The 12,871-nt window shown below is 39.8% G+C and overlaps 2 protein-coding genes across 3 annotated transcripts in view; one reads left to right on the top strand and one right to left on the bottom strand.

Moving 5' to 3' along the window:
* LOC128625883 (nascent polypeptide-associated complex subunit alpha, muscle-specific form-like) overlaps window positions 1-3,062 on the bottom strand; it is an 86,453-nt gene extending 83,391 nt beyond the window's left edge. Inside the window, exon 1 of the mRNA XM_053655641.1 lies at window positions 2,961-3,062. Coding sequence (XP_053511616.1) covers window positions 2,961-3,062 — 102 coding nt within the window. The remainder of the gene's footprint in view (window positions 1-2,960) is intronic.
* The window catches only part of USP24 (ubiquitin specific peptidase 24), a 136,857-nt gene that overhangs the window by 69,466 nt on the left and 54,520 nt on the right, over window positions 1-12,871 (top strand). For both annotated transcript variants that reach the window (XM_037161426.2, XM_037161418.2), the window contains exons 25-34: window positions 1,708-1,774; window positions 1,901-2,011; window positions 2,708-2,806; window positions 2,896-3,069; window positions 5,011-5,096; window positions 5,496-5,589; window positions 6,571-6,726; window positions 9,421-9,518; window positions 12,256-12,351; window positions 12,460-12,688. In XM_037161426.2, the coding sequence (XP_037017321.2) occupies window positions 1,708-1,774; window positions 1,901-2,011; window positions 2,708-2,806; window positions 2,896-3,069; window positions 5,011-5,096; window positions 5,496-5,589; window positions 6,571-6,726; window positions 9,421-9,518; window positions 12,256-12,351; window positions 12,460-12,688 (1,210 nt within the window). The remainder of the gene's footprint in view (window positions 1-1,707; window positions 1,775-1,900; window positions 2,012-2,707; window positions 2,807-2,895; window positions 3,070-5,010; window positions 5,097-5,495; window positions 5,590-6,570; window positions 6,727-9,420; window positions 9,519-12,255; window positions 12,352-12,459; window positions 12,689-12,871) is intronic.

Here is a 12,871-nt window from a genome sequence, read left to right as displayed (position 1 = left end):
ATCAAGTGTTAGAAAATGGTAGCACCTCTTTTAAGTTTTAGAAATATGCCTATTTGAAATACCTATACTTTCTGGACATTAGCACATTATTAAAGGGATTTGGATTTTTTCATCTCTCAGTGTGAACACATGTAGCATTCTCTTTAATAAAACATGAGCTGTGACTATATAAGCTGAAGTCCTGTTTGTCATCTCTTTGTACCCATCTCTTTGTGTCCTGATTCTAGGACACATACACACACAGCCCAGAATCCAAGGCTGTGCAAGTCTTTTATAAAATGGTGTAGCCTTAGCCTGTCTTCGCATACAGGCTGTGGCGGGGGGGGTGCCTCTACACCGCTTCATTCCTGTGGGTTCAGTGTTGCGCTCAGCTCATGGCAGATTCAAATGTTGCTTTGGAACTGTGGGGGGGGGGGGGGTAATTATTTTGATCCACAGTTGTTGGGCCGACTATATTTCAGATGAAAGTAGGATTTTATAAGTCTGACCAGAAGAGTCCTCGGGTCTCTTTTCAGAGTCTGTTAGGGCTCTGTGCTCCCTTGCTGTGTATTTCCTGTCCCAGAGATGCTTGTGTCTCCTGATATCTGTTGATTTCTTAATTACTTTGAAAACCTTTAGGATTATAAATTCATATTTTAAGTTTGAACTATACAGAATGTCCACAGATGTACAATTGTTTAGTCTCCCTTTTCTCCTCATTCTTAGCCTGATTTAAACAAATAGTAACCCAAGTGTTCATCAGTAAATGAGTGGATAAGGAACAAGTGGTGTTTACATACAGTGGACTATGATGCGGCCATAAAAAGAATGAAATTTTGCCATCTGCAACCATGTGAACCTAGAGGGTACTGTGCTGAGTGAGATACAGCAGAGAATGACAGTGCCGTGTGATTTCACTTCCATGTGAAGTCTAAAAGTCAGAACAAACAAACAAGCCGAATAGAAACAGAATAGATGAAGAGAACATTTTGATGGTTGCCAGATGGGAGGAGAGTTAGGGAGGTGGGTGAAAAAGGTGAGGGCATTAAGAAGTATAAATCGGTAGTTACAGGATAATTGTGGGGATATAAAGTACAGGTCAGTAATGTTGTAATGATTGTGTTTGGTGCCAGGCGGGTGCTGGTTTTATTAGGGTGACCACTTTGTAAGAGAAAGAAATGTCTAATCACTGGGTTGTACACCTGGAATGAATGCAATATTGTACATCACCTATAACGGAAAAATAAAAAATACTTTAAAAGAAAAATAGCAACTCTTCTTTGTGAAATATTTCCCCATTTGTCTTCTAATTTTCAAGCAGTTTCGAACTTTGTCTGATCCCCTGCATTTATAGAATTATGCAGCATATTCTAGTTGTAAGATTATGAGAGTCAAACTTGCTGATTTTTCATTCCTGGTGGATTGATGGACAAATCAGCCTAGAGACCCAGGCCCTCGACCTGTGACACAGCCGCTTAAAAAGAAAAAGAAGGAAGAAAAGGGCAGGAAAGGACGTGTGGGGAGGGCCAGGCTTCTCCTCCCTTGTTTCCTCTGTGCCCTGTACCTGTGACCGGGTCGAACGATCTCTTTCGTGGGCGAAAGGGAAGGGTAGGCTTTGCAAATTTCAGTCTTTGACCAGGGAGTGCTGGCTGGGATTGATGAAACAGACTGTAACTGAGATCACGTCAGCCGTTCAAATATGTTTTAAAAAATTGTTTTAATCCATAGATCCACGAAACTCGTCATCATCGAGAGGTTGCTGCTTCTGGCAGAGCGCTATGTGGTCACTATAGAGGTAAGCCTCTCTTCCTGATGCAGCCGCACCACCCACGACTAGGCTCCGTGTGGTGGCTGTGCAGTTTTGAAGTGTTCGACAGTGATGCTGCATATCTGATTCGTTTGACTTGCTGTCTTTTTCAAGGACTTTTACTCTGTTCCACGAACTATTCTACCTCACGGCGCCTCATTTCATGGACATCTTTTAACTCTCAATGTTACTTATGAGTCTACCAAAGATACCTTTACTGTAGAGGTAGGTTTACATTAAGCTCTGTAGCCATTTTCTCTCTTGTTATTTTCATAACACTGTTGATTAAGCTCTCTGAATGAGTGGCTCTTCTATTGTAAAAGCTCTTAAACAAATTTAGAATAAAGACCTGAAGTGACAGGAAACTGATGGGGTATAAAGCAGACACATAGGTAAATACATAATACAATATCAGGTGGTGGTGAGTGTTAGTAAAAGTAAAGCAGAATAAGTTGGTAGAGGTGATAGTTATACATGAAATACCATTTTAGATGAAGACGGACAGGGAAGGTCTGAGGTGGTGACATTTGAACACAGACTTGAATGAAATGACATAGTAAGCCATTTCTAGAAAGGACTTTACAAACAAAGGGAGCATCAGGGACATAAGCCCTGCGGTGGGAGTTTGCTTGGCTTGTTCATGAGAAGCAAGGCAGCTGGTGGGATAGTGAGAAAGGGAAAGAAAGAATGGAAGACCGGCTGTGGAAGAAGGACTTGAGGTTTTATTGTGTGCGTGATGAGGCGGAATTGGAGTGGCAAACAGAACTTTCACTTAAGCAGAAGGGAAGCCCCCCAAGGGCAGGGATTCGCATCTTCGGTTTTCTGCTGTCTCAGCGTGTACACCAGTGCACAGTGCCCAGTAGATGCTTGTTTAAGTGAACGAGTAAATGGGTTATAATGATGTGGAGTTTCATTTCACAGGCCCACAGTAATGAAACCATAGGGAGTGTCCGGTGGAAGATAGCCAAGCAGTTGTGCTGTCCTGTGGATAATATACAGATATTTACAAATGATTGTCTGGTAGGTTTCAATAAACTTGGCCCTTTAGCCTGATAGTACTACTTTCCTCTTTCTTTCCCTCTCAATAATTAAGAAACCACTTTTTGCAGCTGACAGTGAATAAAGATCAAAAGCTACTCCACCAGCTGGGCTTTTCCGATGAACAGATCCTTACAGTAAAGACTTCGGGCAGTGGGACCCCATCTGGGAGCTCAGCCGATTCCTCCACCAGCTCCAGCAGCAGCAGCAGTGGGGTGTTTAGTTCATCATATGCCATGGAGCAGGTATCGAGTGATAAATATCTGTTTTAAAACAAAGTTTTAATATCGTTTTGCCTTCAGCCTATATAGATTTGGCCTGAAGGCAAATCCTGACTCTTCAGAACTGTCTCACTGAGAAGCAGCAGGCATCCATTGGGAGAAGATACATCATTTATCAATCTCCTGGACAAAAATCTTCTGAGTCCCCCAGTCATTCTGCCTGGCCACTGCTTGCTGCTCCTCTCATACATTTCTCTTCATTGATTCATTCATTTTCCCTCTACTGGGCCGTGCCCACTAGCAGTCACACATGCCGTGTTACCATCTTACCGTCCCCACGATTCCACCTTCATTTCCCACCCTAGCATCTCCTTCCCAAATCATCAAAGCTCCTCGAAAGAATTGTTGAAACTCTTCTGTCACCTCTTTTCTGGCTTTTTTCTAGGTTATCTGTCATTTCCACCTCTCAGTCCTCATTTTCTTGACATTTCAACAGATTTGATGCATGTGATCACTTCCCCTTGAAATACTTTCTTCACTTGGCTTTCAGATGTTTTTGTGACTGTGTCTTTTTAATTTAGCCTAACCTTGCTATAGATGTCAAAGAACTCTTCAGGGTTAATATTAGTATTATGGATTTTTTAAATAACTATATTAATTAAATAACTGTATTTAACAAGAACTCGAGAAATTCCATTAAGAATAGTATTAGAACAGTTAATTAGCAACAGAAATAATGTATATAGCATCTTTAACATGTTTGTACTATTTCATATCCTGAATTTATTAAAAATATTTCCCTATGTAAATACATTCTATAGTGATGTCTGGTTTCTTATTCCTTCTAACCAGAAAATAGTACTTTAATCACATCTGAGTCTCTTGTATGCAATTCTATCCAATTTTTTTATTTCTTACCTTTAGAAAAAACAGGGTAACTTCTTTTTCTCACCTTAGATTACATACAAGGGTGGACTCCCAAGAAAACTGGAATTATTTTCTAAAGGGCAGGCCCCTTGTAGTACAGGCTTCCTCCACTAGGTGAGTGTTCTAGGAACCCCTCTGTATCAGTGTACCAGCTGGCATTTCTGTGAGAGGCTACATTCAGCTTCAGTTATATTTTTTTCATAGGGGGAGATTCTGTCAAAGCATTTGCCCATTTCATGATGGGTGATTGATTACAAGCACACCTGCCCAGACTGCACTGAGTGTTCGGTTTTTAATCAAAAACTGTGTGGCCCCCCCGTCCCACCCTCCCCATTCACCCAATCTTGCCCCAAGCAACTTTTTTTTGTTTCCCTGGGTGAAAAATATTCTCAAAGGGAAACATTTTGCTGGTGTGGAAGAGGTGAAACAAAAAACAGTAGAAGCACTAATAGGTATCGAAATTGACAGGTTCAAAACCTGTTCTGAGCAGTGGGAGATATCCTGATAGGTGCACTGCATCAGATGGAGAGTGCTTTGAAGGTGACTGAAGTTTAAACATGTGAGAATAAACAACACAATTTTTTATAAACAAGTTCCAGTTTTGGGGGTCCCCCCTCATATATATCTATGTATTGCGTGTGCGTGTGTGCACATATGTATACTACCTTAGTTTGGCTCTTAAGTCACTCATTGCCCTGTTTCCTCCTGAGGTGCTCTAGTCAGCTTTCTGTGGTGCCCTCTCTCCATTCTAGACATTACACCTGCCTTTGTCTCACCTCCCGTCCTTCTGCCTGCCATTCGTCGCCTTAGCCCCTCCCCCCCCCCCCCCCGCAGGTGGGTGTGAGAAGAGAGCCAGGTAATAAGCTCACTGGAAGGCGGGAGATCCCCGACTCTGGGTTTTCATGTGTCTTCAGTGCGCTGTGCTTCCCTCATGTTTTCTAGTGACCAGTCTTTCCGAACAAGTGTTTTTATTATTGGTATATTTGATTTCAAAATTCTTTTGTAACTTTGTATCTGTATGTTGCCTCTTCCCCTCAGGAGAAATCCCTTCCTGGTGTTGTGATGGCACTTGTATGTAACGTGTTTGACATGCTTTACCAGCTTGCCAATCTAGAGGAGCCAAGGTAAATAAATTTTATAAAAGTTTTTATCTATTTATTTATTTTTAGGGAGAGGGGAAGGAAGGGAGAAAGAGAGGGAGAGAAACATTGATGTGCAAGAGAAAATTAGATTGGTTGCCTCTCACGGGCCCCCAGCTGGGAACCCAGCCTGCAACCCAGGCTTATGTCCTGACTGGGAATTGAACCAGTGACCCTTTGGTTCACAGGCCAGCACTCAATCCACTGAGCCATACTGGCCAGCACAGTAAATATAAATAGTTATAAAGCATGAAAGAAAGTTATAAAGGTCAGGGAACCAAGTGACTTTTCACTGGATACATTTTACCTTACTTCTCATACTAAATGATTCTGTTACTGAAACCATGACTTATCTGAAAAAAATCTAAATTTGAACAATTTCAGGATAACTTTACGAGTACGAAAGCTGCTGCTCTTGATACCCACTGACCCAGCCATTCAGGAAGCCCTTGACCAACTTGATTCTTTAGGAAGAAAGGTATGAGTGTCTTCATAATTATTTAACTGATGTGAGATTTTATATCATGATTCAGTGAAAATACAACATGAAATCACGTTAAAGTCAGTTGATATCATCTTTTCCATAATGATTTTTCTTCTTTTAAAAAACCTTCTCTGTAATGGAAATCAGAACTTCAGTGGCTTTTAAAGTACATAAATAGAGTCAAAAATGATGTCAAACTTTCAAACTAGAAGAGTCTTTAATATCATGTGCTTCTGCTTTCATGGTCCATGTTAGGGAACCAGAGCCCAGAGATGAAGCATCTTGTCCGAGTCAGACTGCAGTTCCGACTCCTCTCTCTGACACCTCTCTGATCGTGACTGTTGCTTATGTTTGAGTTGCTTGCATAAATGGATTATCTTTTAAAGTTTTTCAGTGTTGATATTTAAAGTTCACTTTTTAATTGTTAGGTTATTATTCCTTTATGTATATATTGAAATTATCTTTTTTCCTTAATGTTGTCTACTTAGGATAAATTTAGAACAAAGTTGTTAGAATTAAGTTAGGAATTTTATATTTCATTGGTTGTTTATATCAAGTCAGTCTCGTCTTATTTGACTTACATATTAACTTGTGGGAGAAGAGAACTAATACAATAAGATATATCACTTGTATAGGTTCAAAAAAGTCTCAGAGCTACCACTTTTTCAGTCCTGTAATTTCATCAACAGTATTTAGAGGTACAAGTTTTAAAACACAGAAACAAATTTGGATGACTGTACCAGTGTTGCTTAAAATATGATTATAATTCTGTTAAGCACTTACCATTTGTGTGGTAGAGTGTGATGTCTGGTTAATAATCATACAGTGATCCAGTTTTATGGGATAGTTTTTTTAATATCATTGGTTTGGATTATATTAAAATAAAAAGAAGATACTAGAGTGTATACAGATCTGGTTTTTTGTTTGTCATTGTAAGACATACATTTCTTCTTATTGTTGTTCCTTTAAACATAGAAAACATTGCTGTCTGAAACAAGCTCTCAGTCTTCAAAGTCTCCATCCCTCTCCTCTAAGCAACAGCACCAGCCAAGCGCCAGCTCAATTTTAGAAAGTCTGTTTCGATCCTTTGCTCCAGGAATGTCCACCTTCAGAGTGCTCTACAACTTAGAAGTAAGAGACCTCCTTTCTTCTCATTTTGTTTGGGCTTGCAGAATCATGTTTGCCGATGACAGAAATGAGTAAACAGGCTTGGTCTGTAAAAATTTGTTCTTAAAAAGGTACCAAATAGAATATAAATTTGAAATATTTTGGTTTTTGCCTTTGTCATTGCTCAGTTTTTTCAGTTGATAGCTGTGTGCATTGTTACACTTGCAAAATAGCATTTAAATAAATAATCTATTAAGATGGGTCATTACCTTCCTCTACAAGTTTTGCAAGTATGTATAATATCAGTTATTAATTCTAAGACTTCTTGTTATTAAGTGCATTTAAATTTTTTGTAAGTATTGTAATTTGTTGTCATTAGTGAAGCTTTATGAGGAATTTGTCAGGAGACATATTGACATTATTATTATTTGAAGGTTAAAAAAACATTGGAAGAATTTGAGCAAAAGAATATTTTTATTTTCCTGCCCCTAAAAATAGCTTTAAACTAGTAGCAGATTTAGTTCAGTAAACATTTACTACCATTCATTGTGATAGTTAAGAGGTCAGAGCTGGAAGACAAGATACCTGCTCCAGGGTCTTATGAACAAGACATAGGAGAGGCTGGGTAGACGGAGCCCTGAAAGCAAAGCATTCACAAAGCAATGTGGGGGAAGCAGCCCTGCTCTTAGAGGGCCAGGAGTCACCCTTGTGCCACGTCAAGTCTGGAGAAAAGAAAGAAAGCCCTTGATGATTTCACTTTGACCAAGGAAACTATATCTAAGCAGTTAGCTATTTAAGAATTCATATCAATACCCAAGCAGCCTTAATTATCTAATTATTGTTTTCTCTAGTAGATTTTGAGTCATAATAAAGGTCATAATTGCTAAGGGGTACCTACTTGGCCGTGTTTCATAAGGTTTATTTCATCTGATAATCTAATTGGAATATATAATTATATTCATTCATTTTTATGGTCTACCTGTTACTTATATGTTCAAACTATGGTAACATTCATATTTACCTTAAAATAATTATTCTTATCAAAAGACACATTGGATTCAAAAGTAGAAAATATTTAGTAAGTATTTTTAAAATAAAGCATATACTTATTTAATGTAGACATTCAAAATAGGTATAATATCCCAAAACAAAACATTGCTTAGAATTTTGGGGTCAGTTTAACCTTGTAAATTTTTAACTTTCCATTGCCGCCAGATTTGTCATGTTCTTTTGAATGATTGTCTCAAAAAAGGTATAAATCTTAATGCCCTAATTTGAGAGCACCTAGAAAAACAGAACGGTCCCACAGTGCTTGTCATCAGCCACTTAGATGGCATTATCTTAGAACCAAAGGATGTAATAGTAAAATAACTCCAGTACAGTTTTAGGACTTCTAACTGGGAATTCCTTTGGTAGGTTTTCTTTTGCTTTAGCCAACAGAAAACATTTGGAAAATTTAACACTCCCCAAAATGCGTATTTTTACTTTTACCTGAAAGGTTATATTTCTCACATTTTGATCTTTAACTCATGTTTGCCTACTAGGAAACTTCAAAGTGGATATTCCAAATACCCATTACTGGGAAGAAACATTTTATTTTCCCCACACTATCGTCCAGTGAGCATGGGGAGTGGGTGCATGTGGCTGTCGACGTGCGCAGAGCATTAGAATCACAGAGGGTTTCCTCTTTCCGATGAAACCGGCTCCTGAAGAGCAGGAAGACGAATCTTTAAAAAGAAAATCTCACATTAAAAATCTAAGCTCGTAAAATCCCCATAGCCTCACAGGAGCATATGATAGCTAAATAAGCAATTGTTTACTGAGTACTTGTTTTGTGCCATTGCTTATACTAAGCACCTTAAACTTGTATTACCTTACTCAATCCAAACAATCCTCTAGGACAAGTAATTACTATCCCAGTTTAGCTGGTGAGAAAAGTAAGGCAAGAGGGAAACTTACACGCCTGAGCTCTGTCAGTTCATACAGGGTAAAACCAGTATGTGAACTAGATTTGTAGTCTCATCTCATACTGTAGTTTAATTATTTATGTGAAATAATTCTCTGCCATACCAGAATATTCAGTTATGCTTTCCTTTAGGAAAAGTGTTGTAAAGGGGGCATGGACATTAAAGTGAGACACATTTGGATTTAAATTCTCATCATGTGACCTTGAATGGTAGGTCACTAAACCTCTCAGATAGTGATCTTTACCTATAAAGTAAAATATATATGCCATTCTTAATGAGATGAAGAGATAATGCATGTTAAGCACTCATCTTATGCCTAGGACATTGTAGATGCTCAATGAGTAGAAAGACGTTAAGAATCATTAGTGGGGAACTCATCTAGAATTTTAGTAAATGGTGTGTTTTATAAAATTTAATTTATATAGTTTTTCAAGAACATACATATCTGGCATATCGTGTAATGTATCTACTCTTATCTGAGCCTGAGAGACTGACACAATCGCATTTGCTGGTTTCAGGAAAGGAACATACAGTTTTCTTCAAAACAGATTTTTCTAGCTGAGTAAATAGAACTTAGGAAATGTGATTATTTAATTGTGAAACATGAGACTCCTTATATTTCTGAGAGAAAAAAATGGCATGCAGCATTTAAAGAAATCCTGACTTGAGTTGTGTGATTATGTTATTTAGTAGAGGAATAATTCCTGCTGGAAATGTTGGAATGATTCATTGTGCTTATCTTGTTTCCAAGGTTCTAAGCTCCAAACTCATGCCAACAGCTGATGATGACATGGCAAGAAACTGTGCAAAATCCTTCTGTGAGAATTTCCTCAAAGCAGGAGGTTTGAGGTTAGCATTTCAATACAGTGTTATATGAATTGCAGAAAACGATTATATTACTTTAACTTCTTTTGCCAAGCCTCACTTATTCCTAAAGGTGTCTTGTGAAGCATTATGAAAGTTATAATAAGAAGGAATGATGTTTCCGCCTTTGGACTATTTTAATTCATTTTATGACTTTGGATTATTTGGAAAACTTAAAGCAGCACGTTTCTTTCCCCTCTGGTGGCGGGGGATTCTCAGGTAGGGGAAAGGATGGGAGGCTGTGTCAGTGTCCGTCAGTCCCCTATCAGTCCGTGACGGGGCGAATTTGATGCCCCACGGTCCACGTTGTGTGCGGCATTAGTTCTGAGAATGCAGATAAATTAGGTATCGTCCCTGCCCTTCAGAGTGTCATGGTGTAGTAGTTACTATATCCATTAATACAGAGGCTTATCAGAAGTGCTTTGGGGAGTGGAGGTTAGGGGGAAAAGTAGTGGTTAAATTTGGTTGGGGGGGTCATAAGATTAGGAAGTGCATCACAGAAATTTAGCATTTGAGCTGGGAATTGTGAAACCAGTCGCCATTCCCTAGGTAAATGAGGAGGGCAGGGGCACTCTAAGCCAGAGGTGGGGGTGGGGATGTGTGAAGCTCTCAAGTAAGGGCTTCTCTTGGGAATTACTGTTGCCTAGTTGGGCTAGAGCCAAGGATAAGGGAGAAAAGGAGGATCACATTGAGGAATTTCAACATTATCGTGTAGACCACGGAAACCCAGGAAGTCTCTAAGCCAGGGATTACCATGGAGAAGAAGAGAAGTGGGAGAGACTAAAGGCAGGGAGAATGGTTACGAGTTTGTAACAGCGGTCCAGAGAAAAGACAAGTTCTGAATTTGGGGCAGTGATAGGATGGCATTTGTGAAGTAAAATAAGCAAGTCTTTACAACTAGATCTATGACTATGATAGGAACTTTCAGAGAACGGCCCTGTGATTTCCAGTGTGGGAGAGTTCGTAAATGGTGACTCTCTAGTCCTTATGGGGAATAGACATGGAAGGAGACGGAGGAAACAGAGGAAGTGAGAGAAATTAATTCATTTGCATGTGAGTTCCCTGTGAGTGATGTGACGCGGATGGTTTAAATGTGATGCTCTCAAGAGAAGTGGAGAATGCATTAGAGATTTGGGGGAGGCATCTGTGGAAGCATGGCCAATAGGGCATAAGCAGGTGGCAGAGTTGAGTGACAAGTATAAGAATGGGACGTATATTCTATAAGTGGACATGACATCTCTGCTTTACAGTAAGGGACAAGAAGAGGGTGGCAGTACTTTGATGGTGAGAATAACTAAGGGGAAACTTTATTTTTCTGTTTTGATTTGAACTTGTAGAAGACTTGATTGTCTTTGTAGGCAGACTAGAAAGGGCCAGGGAAGAAGAAAAGAACAAAGATGAAAAAGGGATGATTGATTAAGGGGCTGAGTTCTACTGCAGTTGAAAGGAGATTTGCTCTGGGAAGAAGTAGGCGTGCCCTTTCCTCCAGGAGGGAAAACCCACTTGCAGTTTGAGCTGAAGGTAGTTGAAGGCCTTGAGGGGAGGAGAAATCAGGTGAGACCATGAAGGGATAAAAGGGAGGAGAAAAGAGAGCTAGAGCTGAAGGAATTCCCAGCCAAGTGGGAGGCCTAGAGCACAGTTTTGTTTGTTCAACGTCGTTTACTCAGCCCATTACAGAGCTGTGGTAATGAAGGCATTTTCCTTCTGGCTGCTTCTTGTATATTCAGCTAATTTACATGCCAGGCATTGCTCAAAGCACAGGGAACAGAGCAGTGATTAGATTTGACCAAAACCCCTATCCTTGTGAAGCTTACTGTCCAGAGGGGAGACAAACAGTAAAGGCAAAGGTAAAAATGTATGTCAGGTGGTAATAAGAGCTGTAGAGAAAAAAAACAAGAGGGATGGAAAGGGTTGTGATTTTCAGTAGAGTGGTCAGGGAAAGCTTCTCTGATGGGGTGATATTTTACGGAGATGTGAAGGAGGTGTGGGAGTGAGACCTTGAGATACCTGGAGAGAGCTGTCCACAGGAGCAGCCACTGCCCCCCTAGAGGGACCCACCTGATATCTGCAGAGACCAGCAGGAGGCCAGTGTGGCTGGGGCAGAGTGGCAGGCCGCAGAGGGGTGGCGAGGTTCCAGACATACCAGAGGTCAGGTCCTGTGGGATCATACAGGCTGCTGTGGAGACTGCCTTTTTTTCTCTGTAGGAAATAGGAAGCCATTGGAGGAGTGCCATATCTGATTCATATTTTAAAAGGATTGTTCTGGTTGATCTCTTTAAACTAGATTTTGGAGGTGGAGCATCAAGAATGGATACAGGAAGAACAGCTGGGAAGCTTCTGCAGTAATATAGGTTGTAGTGGCTTTGAAAAACAAGCTTTATTGAACACACCAGCTCTGTATATATATTTGAATTGATAGTTCTACCAGTACCTCAGTGAGCTCAAACCAGTTAGTGAGAGGAGGAACTATGCCAACACTCTCTGTTGGGTATCTTTCTTTGGCTTATCAAGGAGTCTGATTCTAAAAGGACAAGCAGAGTTATAGGCGTCATAAGAAATCATTGTGATAGAGGCATGGATGGTTCATTCTATATGTAAGGATCTATATGTAGAAGTTTTGAATAACTGATACACTTATTAACAATTAAATTACTGACAGAAAATTTCTTATGAAAGAAGTAAGAAGTCTGTAATATCCTGCCGTTTTTCTTTTTTTCTGAAGTTTGGTTGTAAATGTCATGCAAAGGGACTCCATTCCATCAGAAGTTGACTACGAGACAAGGCAGGGAGTTTATTCTATCTGCCTGCAGCTCGCAAGGTATGTTAGTCTCATGAGGCAATACTCGACTTGACTACTTACCAGTTCCATCATTTTAAATAGTGTAAACTGAGTTTGAGTAATTACACCTTTTCATTTCCTTGTAAGGTTTTTACTTGTTGGACAAACAATGCCCACATTATTAGACGAAGACCTCACCAAAGATGGCATAGAAGCACTTTCTTCTCGCCCATTCCGAAACGTCAGCCGGCAGACCAGTAGGCAGGTGTCCTTATGTGGCACCCCAGAAAAGTCATCCTACCGACAGCTGTCAGTGTCTGACAGGTCTTCTATCAGGGTTGAGGAAATCATCCCTGCTGCGCGAGTTGCAATACAAGTGAGTGATTTGTGTGTTCAAAAATTACTAAGTACCTCCTGTTCAGAAAGGACTGGTAGCTGGGAGGGGCCATTCAGATATAACTGAACATTGACATGGATATTGCCTTACAGAAATTTATGATAAGAGACCACTAGTTTAGAAATAATTATAATTCAAGGTGGAAAATGTCAGGTGTTATAA

Source organism: Artibeus jamaicensis, unplaced genomic scaffold, assembly GCF_021234435.1.
Source record: "Artibeus jamaicensis isolate MK-2021 breed Jamaican fruit bat unplaced genomic scaffold, CSHL_Jam_final scaffold_1019, whole genome shotgun sequence".
Taxonomy (NCBI): Eukaryota; Metazoa; Chordata; class Mammalia; order Chiroptera; family Phyllostomidae; genus Artibeus; species Artibeus jamaicensis.
Note: the sequence above shows the minus strand (reverse complement) of the source record. Positions and strands in the feature narration are given on the sequence as shown.